General features: G+C 39.7%; 1 protein-coding gene across 1 annotated transcript in view; it reads right to left on the bottom strand.

Annotated features, from left to right (window-relative positions):
* Positions 1–4,191: 4,191 nt before the first annotated feature.
* fam20cb (FAM20C golgi associated secretory pathway kinase b) overlaps positions 4,192–18,851 on the bottom strand; it is a 48,571-nt gene continuing 33,911 nt past the window's right edge. Inside the window, exons 4-10 of the mRNA XM_081392658.1 lie at positions 16,267–16,359; positions 12,916–13,031; positions 11,580–11,760; positions 9,566–9,675; positions 9,375–9,456; positions 9,173–9,232; positions 4,192–6,491 (exon numbers count right to left, since the gene is read on the bottom strand). Of these exons, the coding sequence (XP_081248784.1) occupies positions 6,233–6,491; positions 9,173–9,232; positions 9,375–9,456; positions 9,566–9,675; positions 11,580–11,760; positions 12,916–13,031; positions 16,267–16,359 (901 nt within the window). The 3' untranslated portion in view covers positions 4,192–6,232. The remainder of the gene's footprint in view (positions 6,492–9,172; positions 9,233–9,374; positions 9,457–9,565; positions 9,676–11,579; positions 11,761–12,915; positions 13,032–16,266; positions 16,360–18,851) is intronic.

The raw sequence follows: 18,851 nt of genomic DNA on the forward strand, positions 1-18,851 counted from the left end.
CGAGTGCTGAACTATTTGGACGACTGGTTGATCCTAGCTCAATCACGATAACAGCTCGTGGAGCACAGAACCATTTTACTCGATCACCTCGAGAATCTTGGTATCACAGTCAACTGGACAAAGAGTTCATTGAACCCCAGTCAATCGATTTTGTTCCTGGGCGTCGTTCTGGACTCACAGTCTATGACAGCGCGGCTGTCACCACAGCGCGTGTTGATCATTCAGCGCGCGGCGAGGTCTTTCCGCCGCGGCGCTGTCACCCCGCTCAGGAAGTTTCAAAAGATGCTGGGTCTCATGGCTTCAGCATCGTCAGTTCTCCGGCTGGGCTTGCTCCGCATGCGCCCGCTGCAGTTCTGGTTGAAAACGCGGGTACCGCGCAGAGCGTGGGCGACCGGTCGATTACGCCTCAAGGTCGATCAGAGCTGTGTTTCAGCCCTGGCGCCTTGGACGGCGGACGACTGGTACCAATCAGGTGTAAGCCTGGGGACTTCCTCGAGAGTGAGGATGGTGTCGACAGACGCATCCACCTCGGGATGGGGAGCTCTGCTCGAGGGCAGACCGTTCTTCGGCCTGTGGTCGGAACGAGAAAAGCTCCTACACATAAACTGCCTAGAAATGCTGGCAGTGCACAACGCGATGACGCGTTTTTGTCCCCGCATCAAGGACGAACACGTCATAGTCCGTTCGGACAACATGGCTGTGGTGTCCTACATAAATCGCCAGGGCGGTCTGAAATCCATATCCCTGTACAGCCTGGCGAAACGCCTCCTACTATGGGCTCAGCACAACTTACGCTCGCTGAGAGCAGTGCATGTACCTGGGCTTCAGAATGTGGGCCCAGACAGACTGTCCAGGAACAATGTTCCCCCGGGCGAATGGTCTCTACACCCACAAACAGTCCGGCTGTTGTGGGAGAGATTCGGCAGAGCGGAGGTGGACCTTTTCGCGTCCCGCGAAAACGCGCACTGCCCCGCGTTCTTTTCAAAGACCGACAGCGCGCTGTCCCGGAGGTGGCCGCGCTGCCCGTTATACGCTTTTCCCCCCGTCTCCCTCCTGCCACAGGTGCTGGAACGGGTCAGGGAAACGAAATGCCCAGTCCTGCTTGTAGCTCCGTTCTGGGAGAACCAAACATGGTTCCCAGTTCTGATGCAGTTGGCAGATATCGCTCCATGGCCGCTGCCGTTGAGGAGAGATCTCCTCTCGCAGGCCGGGGGCTCGATTTGGCACCCACACCCGGAACTGTGGTCCCTTCATGTGTGGGTGCTCAACGGATACCCGTTGGTCTCACAGAGGGAGTCGTGAATACCATCACTCAGGCTAGAGCACCGTCGACACGGCGGCTTTATGCTTCGAAGTGGTCGGTTTTCTCCGGCTGGTGTGCAGCCCGGAGCATTTCACCCCACGAATGTGAGGTAACGGAGGTTCTCTCCTTCCTACAAGAGCTGTTGGATAAGGGCAGATCCCCTTCCACGCTCAAAGTGTATGTGGCGGCTATTTCAGCGTTCTCTGGTTCAACGCTGGGTCAGTCGCTGGGAAGGAATGATTTAGTCATCCGCTTCCTCAGGGGAGCTAGGAGACTGAATCCACCCAGACCTCCTTCAGTTCCTTTGTGGGACCTTTCTACGGTCCTAGCGGCCATGAAAGGTGCCCCTTTCGAGCCTATCCAGTCTATTAGCCTCAAACATTTGTCTTTCAAAACAGTGTTTTTGATGGCTCTCGCTTCAGTGAAGCGCATAGGCGACCTGCACGCGCTCTCTGTGAGCCCGGCGTGCTTGGAGTTTGGTCCTAATGACTCTAAAGTCATACTCAAACCTAAGCATGGCTATGTGCCGAAATCCCTCAACACGCCTTTTCGGGCTCAGGTTATATCCCTGGCTGCCCTGCCGGCATCGAGTGAGGAAGGGGACTCGAGTTTTCTTTGCCCTGTTAGGGCTTTAAGAGCTTATATGTCCCGCTCTGCTGTCTTCAGACAGACAGAGCAACTCTTTGTCTCGTTCAGCGGACGTTCCAAAGGAATGGCTGTTTCGAAACAAAGTCTATCCAGATGGATAGTTGACGCCATAGCGCTGGCTTATACTGCCAAGGGCATTCCATGCCCTCTGGGAGTCAGAGCGCACTCTACGAGAAGCGTTGCTTCTTCGTGGGCTTGGTCCAGCGGGATTTCCCTACAGGATATATGTACGGCGGCAGGTTGGGCCTCGCCGTCTACATTTATCAGGTTTTATAACCTAGAGGTTCCCGCCTTGCAGGCTAAGCTTTTGTCGGTGTAATCTGTTCAGCCGTCTAATCAGACCGCTGAAACTCATGCGCTATGCGCTACCGACTATCTTGGGCAGAACTGTGTAAGACCCACACTTTCCACATTAGTTCAGGTTCCCTACCCTGTCTATGTGATGATTATACTTGCGTCTGTGGACATGTTTTTCTACGACGCTAAAATATAGGGATTTAAGGCTCTCACCCTTATTCCCTGACTCTGTGTGAGTCAATCTGGTGATTATGCACTGTATGCCTGAAAAAGCTTCCGGTGATCAGTGTTTTTATCCCAGCACGCACGGCGTTTTGCAAGGGGTTCCCGTAGCGTTTTGATAAAACGCAGTACGAGAGGACTCTCGTAAGAGAACGTACTCGGTTACTAACGTAACCTCGGTTCTCTCTAGAAGAGGGAACGAGTACTGCGTTCTCTGCCGTGCGTACGGTTCACTCTGGTTCGCTTCGGCGATCAAAATCAAGTGAGTCAGCCTTCTCGAGCTCCTTTTATAGAGGTAAGCCACGCCCGTTTCGGCGGGAAGTGGCGAGGAGGGCGCGAAGCGCCCTCATTGGCCTGATGTCATCCCAGGCCTCGCTCGATTGGCTTAAGCAGTTGCCGCAGAGCAGCCAATGAGCGAGCAAGCCGTCTCGCCATAGCTGTCTGCTGCTGCCGCAACGCGTTTTACATATATGAAAATTAAAGGATAATTTTTTGCTTCAGTGTTTCGTGAAAAGAGACTTTTCCCGTAGCGTTTTGATAAAACGCAGTACTCGTTCCCTCTTCTAGAGAGAACCGAGGTTACGTTAGTAACCGAGTACGTTTTCAACCTTTACAGATAGGAACCTCTTAGACACAGCAAACTCATTGATCTCTAATTAATAAAACAAATTCCTGTGCTCAGTAACACTTCATAAAATACTTTAAAACATTATTAACATCTGCAGTGCTTACATTAATGTACCTATATCTAATGATTTCTGAAGCTCTATTTTAAGTCCCATTTAACTGATCATGTTAAAGTGGAACAGTGGGCTTCAGGTACAGTTGGACAGCTTTTAAAATTGTTTAGACGGATCATTAATTAATACCATTATTAGCTCATGTATAACCATGTCATGTTAACAGCCCATGCATTTTCTAATCACTTTAATTATTACCGATTTTTTACACAGGCCTCTAACTGATCATTTATGGTCAGTAGATGATTGATCAGTTGGACTTATTTCAACAAATTTCTATATTTGATTGCTATTAGAACAAACATTTGCTCTAAAGGTGATTTTGTAGCTATTAAATTGAAGCAATTGTTTTTTGAAAATATTTTTAGTGATAAAGATTTGTTTTACAGTGTTCTTATTACATACGTTACATGTAGTAACTGTAGTACTAAATTATGCATAATTACATGCAATTAACCCTAAATCAAACCCCATTCATAACCCTAACCATATAGTAAGAACATGTAGTTAATTCATATTACTCAATCCATATATAATTAGGGCCTACTGTAAAACGGACACCTTAAAATGAAGTGTAACCGATAACACTTTACAATAAGGTTTCATTTGTTAACTAGTTAACATTAACTAACAATGAACAATACTTATACAGCATTTATTAATCTAATGTTAATCTCAACATTTACTAATACATTTTTATGATCAATGGTTTATCTGTTAAACGTTTGTTAATGCACTGTGAACTAACATGAACATGGACATTTTTATAAACTTGCATTAACAATTGTTAATAAATGCTTTAAGAACAAAGTGTTCATTGTTAATTCATGTTAGTTAATGCATTAACTAATGTTAACAAATGAGACTTATTGTAAAGCATTACCTAATGACATGCAGTCCGTATTTAAAAGTCTATGATTACTACACTGGAATTATTATATAGGTTATGTTAAAAAAAAGATTATCTGTATTCCATCATTTGCTTAATCTCTGTTTATTGTACCATAACCAATGGACAAACTGAAACAAAAGGTCCCATTAAGAGACAAAATATGACAGCAACAGCAAAACATACTGTAATCCTTTGAAACTGTGAAAATACTAACTGCAGGTATGAAGAAAACAACAAATCGTATGAAATTGCAATGTAGCCATAATATAATAAACCACATTTATTCCGCTGATTACTCTCACATCTCCACAACCGAGTATTCAAGTATTTCTCTAATTGCACAGGCACTGGATTCACACGGTATTTACAGAACGTTTTCAGCAGTGTTAGTAGAAATGTGTTTTGTAGCACAACAAAGGCTGTAGAGAGCTGGACATAAACACCCACATCCTTCCCACCCTGAACTAAAAAGACAACGAATGTTACAATGTGCATGCATGTCTATACATACGCTGCAGCATATCATATACAAAATGATACTAAGAAAAAAGCTCAATCAGCAAAACTAACATGACCACTGTGCTACTGCCGACGACAAAACCGAGTGGTGTTCATGCATGTTAACTCTCACGTACTGTTTCTTTAAGAGCTGTGTCAATGGGGAAAAAAAAAACGAATTGAAGATTTTTAAATGTTTTTTTTTTTTTTTGCAAGGACTAAAAAGATGTGTATATCATCCATTAGATCTAAAGAACATCATTCACATAATTTCACATTGTTTTCACATTTTTTGTTTAATAGCATGAAAATTCTAGTCATTAATCTGACATTATTTAATTGTGCAATTTAAGTGCTCCATTTACAGGTCACATGTGGGTGAAAATGCAGCAGTCACTGACAATGTTGAATTTTTGATGTCGCCTTCAATTTGACTGAAAACAGATCTTGATGTGCAGGTAGAGTAGGCAAAGACAGAATGAAGTGAGTTGTTAAATTTTAAGGACGATGCAGTAAACCATCAACTTTTTTCAAACATATACCGCACATTGTTACTTATCTACTCGCTATAGCACAAATACTGCAACTGGTTTAATGTTCCAGATAAATTTACCTCTTTGATTTCATGTAACAGAATGTATGAGTGGCATGCTTAAAGAACAATAAATATGAAACTCAATAAATAATCTGATCAGCTACAACATTACATGACAGACGGGACAGGTTTTGGGAGAAAACTAATATTTCACTCAAAGCTTTTTGTCCGAAATAAGGTAAAGAAAAATATGTTGCTATATGAATGCACAGTCCCTCTTATTCCTCCTTGTATGGAGAGAGTATAAAGTATTTTATTTGAAGACATGAAAGTCCACATATATTCAGACAGATGCACATGTCATGTACAGCGGCGAAAGAGTTTGTGAAGCTGTAGTTTGAACCTTCTTTAGCTGCAAATACTTCAGCCAAACTTTAAAAAAAAAAAAAATAGTCGATATATCTCTAAAGTTCAAATACTTTCCCAAAGGGACAGCAAATACTGGTTAAATGATGTTCTGCAAAGACATGGAAATATAAGCGTTTTTGTTATGTATTTAGATCCGTTATAACTATGGTTCTCAACTGGTTTTGCTTTACATCTCATATTAAGTGGCAACTCAACACAGGAACAAAGTTATTCACCATAAAAAAATAAAACCAAAAATATCCTTTTTACACTGAAAATTATTATCAGGCCTAATAAGAACTGCATAAACCCAATAGTATGCCACATTTTGAACCTGATATAGGCTGAATAGGAAAAATGGCCATTTTATTTTTTGAAAGTACATAAATAATAATTATACATCATCAGAACAAGTCTGTGACCCCATTTTAGGTGCCGCTTCACCAGTTGAGAACCACTGCTTTATAACACCGGCTGTTACATGTGAAGATCATCTTACATTTTGGATCAAATAAATGCTGGACTGCTTTCTCTGTCTACGGTGTCCTTGTTTGAACACATGGTCCATTGGTTGAGGAATGAGTCTTTGGAATTCACTGAATTCAGAAAAGTCATCTCTTGCAAGACGTTCATGGTCTATAGAGCTGTGGCGGGACTTCAAAGGATGATCAGTGATCAGTCTGCGCCCACTACCTCTGTGGGACCGTGCCCGTGTTCAAGCCCTCTGTGCCCAGGTCGTCCTCTACTACGTTACTGTAGCCCTCCTTCTCAATGCAGTCGGTAAGTACTTGAAGCACCAGGCGTAGCCGGCGGTCCATGGCCTCCAGATGAGGTTTAATGAGGATGGGCGTCAGCGTGTCCGCCTGCAGACTTTCCTCCATCAGAACACTCAGTTTGAACTCCTCCTTAGCCAACAGCTGAAGCCGTAAATGAGTGGACTTCTTCATCCTGAGTCAAACAGATCAGACATAATCACTAACCAACAACTACAAAGTAATCAGGACATTCTTTGTGGATTTCAAAATTAGGACTAATCAAATAGTTTTCATTTCAATGAATCAAATAACATTTATAATAACGGTTCATAGAAATAATTAATATTTCTAAATATCTATTTCAAAACATGATCAAATAAGTAAGGGATAATCCACGGCTAACTGTGGATTAAAGGGGGGGTGAAATGCTATTTCATACATACTGAGTTTTTTACACTGTTAAAGAGTTGGATTCCCATGCTAAACATGGACAAAGTTTCAAAAATTAAATTGAACGTTTGAAGGAGTATTTCTGTTCCAAAAATGCTCCTTCCGGTTTGTCACAAGTTTCTTTGTGAACTTTTGTCACAAGTTTCGGAAAAATTCCATGTGTGACGTCAGATGGGGTGGAATTTCCATATACGGGTCCTAAGGCACTTCTCCGGAAGGACGCGGGCGCGCGCACACTCGTAGACCAGAGCGAGAGAGCGAAAGCAGTACGCCCATCAAAGCGCTATGCTCGGCTTTAGGGAAGTCAATGTCACCAAAGAAGTGTGTTTTTGGTTGCCAGGGCAAGACAACCCTGCACAGATTCCCAAAGAACCCGGCGTTAAGGGACCAGTGGATGGAGTTTGTTTTTCCGGAGCATCAACAGAGTTGTGCAAGACTGTTTGTTCCCTGCATTTCGACGATGATTGTTTTATAAACAAAGCCCAGTTCGACGGCGGATTCGCGACGATCGTCTAATGCTTAAGGATTATCCCAACGATAAAGGTTCACAGTCGTGCGTTGGAACCGCAGGCGGTGAGTAAAACTGCTTTTCTGCTTCAAATGTCTGAGTGTTGTTAGTTATCCGCGCATAAGCACAGCTTTAGCTCCGCTCACACGGCACGCCTCCAGCCGCTCGTTTTTTTCCGGAAGACTCAGTACAGCCTATCTTTCTTTTAGAAATATAATAAAACTAAAGACTTTTTGGAGATTTGAAGGATGCAGTACTACTCTATAGGTACTCAAGATTAACATGAGATTGACTGAAAATGAGTGTTTCACCCCCCCCTTTAAGCGGAAAAATTTAGCTGTGGATTATTCCACTTATACCATGGTCATTTGACAGCATTGACAAGTTAATCGGTTATTGATGTTTGCAGCACAATATTTGACCGGAAGGGTAAAATAGGCTGTTATTTTCGTAAGTTAAGGTTCTAGGGGTTCTTTCGTCAGTCACGGTACTAGCATTCTGCCCGCTTTAAATAGATAGTATATGATAGTGTATATATATATGTGTGTATATATATATATATATATATATATATATATATATATATATATATATATATGTGTGTATATATAAGAGATATAATAATAACATGATATAAGTAGTGTGGAAATATTACATTTATTTGAATGAATTATATATATATATACACTATATATATATATATATATATATATATATATATATACAGGGTGGGCCATTTATATGGATACACCGTAATAACATGGGAATGGTTGGTGATATTAAAGTCCTGTTTGTGGCACATTAGTATATGTGAGGGGGCAAACTCCTCAAGATGGGTGGTGACCATGGTGGCCATTTAGAAGTCGGCCATCTTGGATACAACTTTTGTTTTTTCAATAGGAAGAGGGCCATGTGACACATCAAACTTATTGGTAATGTCACAAGAAAAACAATGGTGTGCTTGGTTTCAACGTAACTTTATTCGTTCATGAGTTATTTACAAGTTTCTGACCACTTATAAAATGTGTTCAATGTGCTGCCCATTGTGTTGTATGTCAATGCAACCCTGTTCTCCCACTCTTCACACACTGAATGGAACACACTGATATATATATATATCTCTTTATTTCTAAATAAATGCTATCATTTATTCAAATAAATGTGAATAAATTATGAATTATATACCGGTATATAAAGAGAGAGAGAGAGAGATGCGTGTGTGAATTACCTGTGTCTGTGCAGCGTCTCTCTCTCTACTAACGGTGAAGCTGTGAGTTTAATTACTTCAAAAACAGTTGCGGAGAAATATAATGTAGCGTTTAAGTGAAGCTATTTTATTTCTAAAAGTCGCATGGCAGCGTTGAAGAGTTTCTGTGCTCCTGAATGTTTCTGTGTGTGCACAGCACCATCTCCCATCTCTGACTCTACTGTGCTGTAAAATTCACACCTTCCAGCCAATTAGAATTTAAACAGACGTTTGTGTATTTAATCTTATTCTTTTCATTCATGTTTGTGCAAATAACATTGTGTTTCAATTTAACATTTGATATTTGTTGAGCTTTTAATGAAGTTCCAAACGCAGGTTCGGGAGGAGCCTTATCATTCAGTCCTGTCGATCATCATTACGAGCAAGTCTGACTCATTACGAACAAGTCTTCCAGCATCCCTCAACCCTCCACCATCTCCTCTATTTCTCTCAGTCTCCCATTATGTAGTACTGTTATAGGGGGTTAAGCTCAGAGCTTCGGAACGATTAATGGGCAGGCGAACTAGTGAATTGATAATTAATTTCTACAATACAAAGTGAAACGCCACAATCACATTTACACGTTAAGTTTGACAGCCTTGATCTAAACAACTTTTGGAGATTCTTGCAGTGATATGACAAATACTGAATAATAATAAATAATACTGACCTGCAGCACTGACTCAAAGGCACCAGTATGGAGAGCTCATCATGAGAATGTTTCCCAAAGCTGAAGATTAAGAGACAAATCAGATAGAAATGACATTTGTATGATAAAGCTTCAGAAAACACACACACAGCACATTAATAGTAATGAATTTAAGAAGCTTTTTTCATTGACAGTAAAAAAAAAAGAGAGAATAATGTCTTACCCTCTTCCATTATCAAGGTGAATAATGAAAGTTTCATTTCCAAATTTTTCAAAAGTCTCATAATGATGACGATCCATGTTTCCTTTGAAGACATATAAATATGAACATTTATTATATAAATACCTTGACTGAATTTCAGCTTTAGTTTTGTGTTCAGGTACAAATGATGCACTTCTGTGAGATCGTCTTACCCATGAGGAAATCAAAAACGGTCATGTCCATGATGTCCAGCAGGCGTGTGCCGCTGTCATAGGGTGGCGTCTGCTTCACCTCTTCACAATAATCTGGATCCACCTCCCACCTACAAACACACACACCTCATTAGTGTCACGCTAACACACACACTCTACAAAGAAAAACATGCTGAAGCTCAATGTAATGAGACACTGGAGGGCGATCATGATAATCTGAGGAGAAACTGGACGATTAGAAGTGAGTCGAGACACTACTATTAATGAGTTTTATCATGAATATGTCCTACATTTTCCAATGAAACAGTGATCTTTAAAGTGATAGTTCGCCTAAAAATTACTCACCCTCAAGCCATCCCAGGTGTATATGACTTTCTTCTTTCAGACAAACACAATCGGAGATATTTAAAAAAATATCCTGGTTCTTCCAAGCTTAATAATTGGTGGGAATTCAAAATTTGGAAGCCCAAAAAAGCGCATCCATCCATCATAAAAAATAATCCATACGGCTCCAGGGGGTTAATAAAGGCCTTCTGAAGCGAAGCGATGCGTTTGTGTAAGAAAAAAATACATATTTAAAACTTTGTTGGCTATAATAACTAGCTTCCAGCATACACTACGCGCCACAAGAGTAACCCCTGACGCGATGTATGACGCAGGATGTAAGAGTGTCGTAAGCTTTGACGCCGCGGTTTAAACAAATAGGGCTGTGCAACAAACTCAAGCTCTTCTTCTCTTATATCGAAATTCTCCGATATTTCTCTTTAAAATATCTTGTTTTAGACTTCTAATTCGTGACCGGTGTTTTGTTTTGCTCTATCCTCTGCGCTTCCACGTTCGTCATTGCGTCATACGTCAGGTCAGGGGTTAGCCTTGCCGGAAGCTAGTTAATATAGATTTTTTTTTTTTACGTTTTAAATATGAATATTATACTTACAAAAACCTATCGCTTCTCATCAGAAGGCACCCTGGAGCCGTATGGATTACTTTTTATGATGGATGGATGCATTTTTTAGGGCTTCAAAATCTCGTCCCCCATTCACTCCCATTATAAAGCTTGGAAGAGCCAGGATATTTTAAAATATAACTCCGATTGTGTTCGTCGAAAAGAATAATGTCATATACACCATGGATGGCTTGAGGGTGAGTAAATCATGGGCTAATTTTCATTTTTGGGTGAACTATCCCTTTAAGGGCGCTTTCACACTAGCACTTTTGGTGCTCACTCGGGTTCGATTGACGTCAGAGTTCGTGTTGGTTTGGATGACGTGAACGCTGTTTTCTGTCTCCTGCATCGTCGTCACCAAGAGACAGGGTTAAACAGCTGCTGCCTTGCTGATGCAAACGCGCCATCGTTTGGACCCAAATAATGGAGGGGGGAGCAATCGAACTCGGGTCCGAACCAGGCAATCGGACCAAGTGTGAAAGCACCCTAACAGTAATATGCAAATATACGAACGTTTCTTGTGGTGGAGCGGCTAAGTGCTTATGTTTGGCAGAATCATTCAGTTTATGATACAAGCGTGAAAATTGGCTTGAGCAGTCTCCATGGGTCACTTGACAAGAAAATTGTCCGAGCCACTTGAAATTTCAAGATGGCGGCCATTTTTCAAGATGGCCGACACCTTAGTGGAGCAGTTAAGTGATATAGTGGTTTATTTGGTGATACAAGCATGAAAATTGGCATGAGCAGTCTCTGTGGGTCACTTGACAATAAGCCACCTACAGCTACTTGAAATTTCAAGATGGCGGCCATTTTTCAAGATGGCCACCACCTTGGAGCAATTAGGCTTAAGAAATCATTTAGTTAGTGATACAAGCATGAAAATTGCCATGCAAAATTGGCCGCCATCTTGAAATTTCAAGTGGCTCGGACAATTTTCTTGTCAAGTGACCCATGGAGACTGCTCATGCCAATTTTCACGCTTGTATCATAAACTGAACGATTATATCACTTAGCCGCTCCACTATTGGGATGCATTTCTCTAAATGAGGTGTGCTGTGTATTCCTCACTCTGCTTTCTTGCGTTTGTGATAGGATCGTCTCCAGGGGTTTCTCCAGGTCCTGCGCTTGGCCAAGGCCAGGTCGGGTAGAAAAGCTGCTAAAGAGCCCTCGATCTGGTCAGGCTTCCCGCACAGAGCATGCTCAGTGGAGCAGTAGTACGAACATTCACCGTAGAAACAGATGTTATTGGCTGCAGGGATGATAGAGCGTGATAAAAAAACAGACAGACAGTTCAATACATTTATAATGATGATTTTAAAGTCAACATTAAATCCAAATGCATGTTCCAATTTCCAGAAATGAAATGATAAAAATTAAAAATATATGTTTAGCTCAGTATTGCTGTGTCATATAGATAGAAATGAGTAATTATCATGCATCCTCCTTAAACATTTAGTGAAAAAATGTGTCTAGATTACTATGAATTTTATGAAAATGTAATGTGTTGTTTAAGTCTACTTTATAACACTGGCTGTTTGGTTCCTAGCAGTTTAAGGGCAAATAAATATTGGTTTCACTTGGAAAACTATCACATTATTGTATTGGTAGTAAATAGCATTTCACATTGACTTTAACTTATGATTTTTGTTTTAAAATTCTGTGGCAGCATCAAATAATTAGGTAATTGAAAACTATTGTCATGACGTTAATATACACTACAGTTTGCGGAAAGATTTTGTTTTGTAAAAGAATTTAAGGAATGAATACTTTAATTCAACAATGATGCATTTAATGACAGTAAAAACATTTATAATGTTACAAAAGATTTCTATTTCTTTTAAACTTTGTATTCATCAAAGAATGTTGAAAAAATTGTCACATTTACCACAAAAATATCAACCAGAAAAACTGTTTCAAACATTGATGATAAGAAATGTTTCTTGAGCATCAAATCAGCAAATCAGAATGATTTGTGAAGGATCATGTGACACTGAAGACTGGAGTACTAAAACAGTTATTTTTTAATTGTAACAATAGGCCTATTTCACAATAAAGGTAGTGTACATATTTTAATTGCAGCCTATCAAGGGGATTATTTGTCATAAATCTGAAGTTGGTGTCAAATTAGCTCTCACTTGACAATTAATTGACCAACAGCGCCATCTACTGGTTACCTACAGTAGTAGAAGTAGTAGAAAATCGCAGAATCCTCTGATTAGATAATAAAGATAAGCACAAAAGAGATCAAAGAGATCAGAAAAAGCATAGTTTGAATTGGTGATAAGAAATTATCTTGCCTCAGTTAGGGCTATTTGGGCCAAAACTATTGATTTTGATAAGTCCCCTTTAGTCAGTAAATTGATAATAATATATAATGAGAGAGTGACTGCTGGATGTTGAGTACCTGGCGAAATGAAAAAGGTTCTCCACAGTTTTTTGTCACGGGTCACATCTCTGATCTCTTTGGTCATATTCACCAGTCGCCCAGTCACCGGCGGCACTCTGCGGAAATCCAGGATCCTGATCATCAATCAAAGGAGACACAAGTTAGTTTTTACATGGATATCACATACGGATTGAAGCCCAATAAAAAATGTTGCAGCCCAAAAAGTTATGTACAGATTTGCTCAAATAAATCAAAACACTCATTCATAGAGAATTGTGGGAAGAAACTATGGGAGGTAAAATTGATAATAACTTTCACCAGTAGAGGGCGCTCAAAGTACACGACATAAAATACACTTCACAGATTGTGAATAATAAAGCACTAGCCTGTCAAGGGATGAAACATTTGTTTCCTATCAAAACCCTTTTCCTTACTGTATATTTCATATTTCATACTGAGGAAATAACACATTTTGGCAGAATTTACTGTATCTTTTGACGGAACTGACCTTGCGCGAAGCTGAATTTATTGCTGAATGGAACATAAATGTGTTGGCATTCTTCCTGGTTATTTGTGAGCGTGGTCTGCTCATCCATGTTTTAAAACATGTCCACCCTGCGTGCAAGTGTAGACTCTCTGCTGACAGGGCAACTTGGGAAAAAAACCCACCCTGAAAACAACTAATGGACGGGGCCGAAGGGATAAAAGCACTTGAAGCTACTAATTGCCCAGTCATGCTGACAGAGATGACAGAGAGAGTTTGTGTGCGGGAGCGCTTTCACTGTCCGATGCATAACTCAGTGGGAACTGTGGGGCAAATGAAAAGTTGTCCTTGCAAACCTCTCTTCTCCCTCAATCCCGTCTTCCTCCCCAAAGCCACGCTACAATAAGCGTTTCCCATCAACTAAAATCCGATAATTAATGGTACGTTGTCAGATTTAGCCGTGGTGGGCTTGCGAGGGCAGAGAGGCCCACTGGGTGATGGCGCTTTAAAATAGAAATAACAACCTGCACTTTTGTCTAACCCAGATGAACTTTATTTAGAAAAGCTGGTGTTTTTTTCATGTTCTTGGTTTGCGCTTTCTACCCACACACATGCCTGTGTGTTCTGACTAGATTTTACTCCCGGCCAGATGTGCAGAAGCGAGGCGGACCAGGCCGGTCTGGGCCTGCTGAATGATTATATTGTGCCCAAGACTCATGCTGGGTTCAGTCTGACTCACGCTCGCACTGCCGGAGAGCAGGATCCAGTGCCGGCTGGATAACAGCACAGGACAAGACAACACGCCAATCATGTGAGGGGCCTTCAGATTTGTATGGTTGGGCCTCCTCTCCCAAGAAACTATAAGTAGACATTACACTCCAAAAATCATCTTCTTAATGGGTATTTGTTTTCTAGCTAAAATAAGCATTCTTGAAAAATAATTAAATAATAAAGATAAATAATACTGGTAAATATGTGAAAGATAATAAATATTATTACTAACATCTATACTAACATCTAACATACTATTCTTCATTTTTATCAATAATATTGAGAAATATTAGTACAATTTAAAATAAATGTTTTCTTTGTTATATAATATACCAATATAATATATTTTAAAATGTATTATTTATTTTGATTAAAATGTATTCCTCTGATGGAAAAGCTTAACTTTCATACTTATATATATGTGACCCTGGATCACAAAACCAGTAACAAGTCGCACGGGTATATTTGTGGCAATAGCCAACAATACATTATATTGGTCAAAATTATAGATTTTTCTTTTCTGACAAAAATCATTAAGATATTAAGTAAAGATCATGTTCCATGAAGATATTTTGTCAATTTCCTACCGTAAATATATAAAACATTTATTTTTATGAGTGAATGCAGCACAATCGCAAACATAAATGGACAACTTTAAAGGAGATTTTCTCAATGTTTCGATTTTTTTGCACCCTCAGATTCCAGATTTTCAAATAGTTGTATCTCGGCCAAATATTGTCCTATCCTAACAAATACATACATCAATGGAAAGCTTATTTATTCATTTACCCATGTGACTGGTTTTGTGGTCCAGGGTCACATTTATTAGTGCTGTATATTTATACACACAGACACTATAATATAATACACATGCACATATTTTATATAAACAATTTTTTTTATCGATTAATCGATTTAACAGCGCTAATAAATATAGCATTCATTAGAAAGTTCAAAAGTAACATTATTGCAAAAATACACATGTGTTTGGTCTGGTTTCCAGAAGCTCTAGATACTTACTTACATATAAATATACACAGGAGAATAGAGAGAAAGAATTAAATAAGCAGAATTAAATCAAAACTTAAAGTAATATACATTAAAAAAAGTATGTACATCTATATGGAGTTGATGGAATGTACCGTACTTAAAAGTTCACATTAAGTATTCTATATACTTAATATACTGTATACAATAATGTATTTACATGCACTCCTGGTTTGCATAAACATCATAAGGATATTGTTCTAAAAAAACAGCTAGACAGTAGTGGGAGTGCATCCTTGCTGAATCCTTGCTTAAAGTATTTATTTCTTTTAAAATAATTCAGACTGACCCCAAACTTTTGAACTGTATATTATATTATATTATATTATAATTATATTATGATTATATTATACTTTTTTCTCAAATGTTTTTTGCCCATTGGGTCTCCTCTTCGACAGGGCTGGGACAATGTTTCCGGATGTTCACACCCATCACAATGATGAGGAGAACACGAGATGAGAATGGAAACGAACTATAATGGGAATAAATCCCAGAGTCTCAGATCACAATCGAGGAAAATCTGACTCATATAGCAAACAACCAATAAATTCGGCTGCAATGAGCTGACAATGACAGATGTACATGGGTTATTGCGGCTGACACAAATTAAAGCCTCTCAATCACTAACTGACATTCATCAGAAGGGTAATCACCAATAAGCAGACATTGTTGGATGGAGCTCGATCGGTGATCAGATACTGACGGATGTGTTTGCGTTCATTCAGAGCGAGTCATTATATTCTCTCTGCATTTGGTGTTTGGAAGTGTTAAACTGCAGGTTTCAGACTGCTTACTGCCCCGAGATATGCTCACACACTGTACTTTCACACATACATACAAACACAAGTTCAAACGTGCTGAAAACATGCAGGACACCACAAGCGTTACACATTCACACGCACACAAAACATTCTTGTGCAAACAAACACGGCCCCACAGGTTCATATACACAAGCAGGGAACATACTTATAAGTAGCATGTGGTGCATGTATCCGTACACATTCAGAGGAAGACAAACATCCCACACACTCTATTCATGCCAGAGGCTGACATTTATGGCGCTTTACCTGTCTAGATGATATGCTGCGATCTCGGCATTGTGCCTCTCGAAATCTGAGAAGTAGAAGAAGTCTGGGGGTGTCTCCTGCTCCCGTGTCTGCCTGCAAGGCAAAGGTTAATCTGCTGTGAGCCCCTTTCATCAACAAAGCCATAATCACAGCCCTAGCCCTTGAAACTAAAGCCACCCTGTCAAGAAAACTTTAAGAGACGCCCCTCCATTATTTCTGGATTGATGTCTGGAAGAAAATGTATTTTTGAAAAAAATACCTTATTTTATTTCTTCCTAAAATAATTGACAGAGACAATAACTTTCATTTTCATGCTAATACCTTAAAGCTTGTATATTAAAGATCACAAAATTGCTTGAAGAACAGTTTTCCGTCCTGTTTTGATTTAGGTTATGTTTACACAATAACAATATGCTTAAAACGGAGAAGTTTTCCCTTTGAGTTTTCCGCGTACAGATGACACCATTGTCAAAACGATTCCCATTCACACGGATCCACGAAAACGACTAAAACGCTGTATTCAGCTGCCAGGCTGTTAGATGGCGATGAAACACTATAGACTGAACACGTAATACGCATGTGCATGACGTCATCGTCTTCAGAGATTCGTGTTTTAGTTTGTTTACACGGAGACCGTTCTCACTTGCACTTTAAAACCCGTTTTCAAAAGTTTCCCAAAACGTCGTTGTCGTGTAAACGAACGGCCAAAACGCATACAAAGTTTTACGGTTTTAGTTGAAAATGGTGTCGTGCAAACATCCCCTTATTTCCTCTGGAAAAGGTATGTTTGGAAGGGACATTTCAAATGGCTTATCCTTCAAAGGGCCATGATCTGCTAGCTATAGTTGCTATTGTTAGGATTTGCAGGACGTTTTAGGGGGAGGGGCATTTTTGTCTAAGAGAGGATTTCATTGGACAGAAATCTGTGTAGTGCAGGATGAGTCATCAATCATTTCCCAGTCAGTTTTCCCATTAATGTTATATTTCTAAAGGCTAGTTTTGTTAGCGTTTAGGAGTACACTATCATACTCTTAAGCTAACTGACATGGACTTAAAGCCACAGAACTTCCATTTTGATTTCATTGAAACATCCAAAATTATGATATTGTACATGAGCAGTTAGTAACAGGCCAAACAATACGAAAACAATATCATTTAATCAATACTTGTAGGTCATTGGAGGACATATCAAGTTCCAGGCAAACATTTCTCCACAGACAAGAGCCAGAGAAACTATTTTTAACCCGGGCCGACTTCATACGGTCCCGCTGAAATGTTTTCAGCAGCCTCCATTTCAAACATACTTGAGATTTCTCTCTTTGCTCTTCCCTTCTCTCTCTCTCTCTGAATGCTGTCCGAATGTCAGGACAATTAAATCCAGCTGGGTTTCTCGCCTTTCGTAACAGCCCTAATCATGTAAGGACGGTTCAAAACAATGACTTTTCTGGGAACTGAATCTTGTCACATCCCAACATCTTTGTGGCAAACCGAAGGCAAGGTAGCTGGCGGGAGGAGTGCCAGCTCTGTAATGGAAACAGATCCTTATCTTGGCGAAATCAGGCATTCAGTATCGTCCTCAGCTGGCGGCAGTCGTTCAAGGCGCAGCTGTGAGACTGACACGCTCACCGATCGTTAAATAACACAGCATGGGACCTGCCAAACGAGAGTCTCCAACTTCACATTCTTCTGCAGTTCGCTCCTCAGAGCCCCGGATAATATCGCTCCACTCGCCAACTGTGAACCTCTTTTCAGGCATGAAGAGAATTAAAATGGATTTGTGTTTCTGCCGGAAGAAACAGGCCTACTTCTGCAACAAACCCAGAAGTGTCCTGGTGATGAACCCATTGGACGCTTGCCCTCAGACGCTCAGATGTTTAATTGGCAGAGAAGTGTGTATGTGTGGGGTTTTTTTTGTGTGTGGAAAGTAAACACCCCTAAAAGACTTTTCACTCTCACAATATTTTTTTCTTCATTTGTCCACTAGCAACGTCTGACAGTCTATTTACGATTAAAAACATATTAAATATTTATTTATACACATGAAATTGTGTAGCAAAATTACAGCTTGACTAGAAATGATGCTCATAGGAGATATTTATTCACACACAAGCTCTTCGCCAACACCACTGTCTATTTGAAATACTGGGTAATTTTAAAAAATGTAATTTTAAGATTTAAAAAATAGACTACTGTACAAAAGTTAAATTTTTTCAAAGAAATTAACACTATTATTCAGCATAATGCATTTATAATGTTGCAAAAGATTTCTACTTTAATTAAAATCTGTTCTTTTGAACTTAATATTCAGCAAAGAATCCTAAAAATACTGTATCATGGTTTCAGCATTACTGTTGCACCAAATCAGCACCAAATCAGCATATTAGTATGATTTTATAAAGGATCATGTGACACTAAAGACATAAATGATTTGCATCACAGAAATAAATTACATTTTAAAATATCTATCAAAATAGAAAACACATTTTAAATCATTATATTACACAATATTATTGTTTTCACTATATTTTTGATCAAATAAATGCAGCCAACTTCTTTCAAAAACATTTCAATCTTACCGACCCCAA

This window comes from Scardinius erythrophthalmus (assembly GCF_964197995.2).
Source record: "Scardinius erythrophthalmus genome assembly, chromosome: 18".
In the NCBI taxonomy this organism is placed as follows: domain Eukaryota; kingdom Metazoa; phylum Chordata; class Actinopteri; order Cypriniformes; family Leuciscidae; genus Scardinius; species Scardinius erythrophthalmus.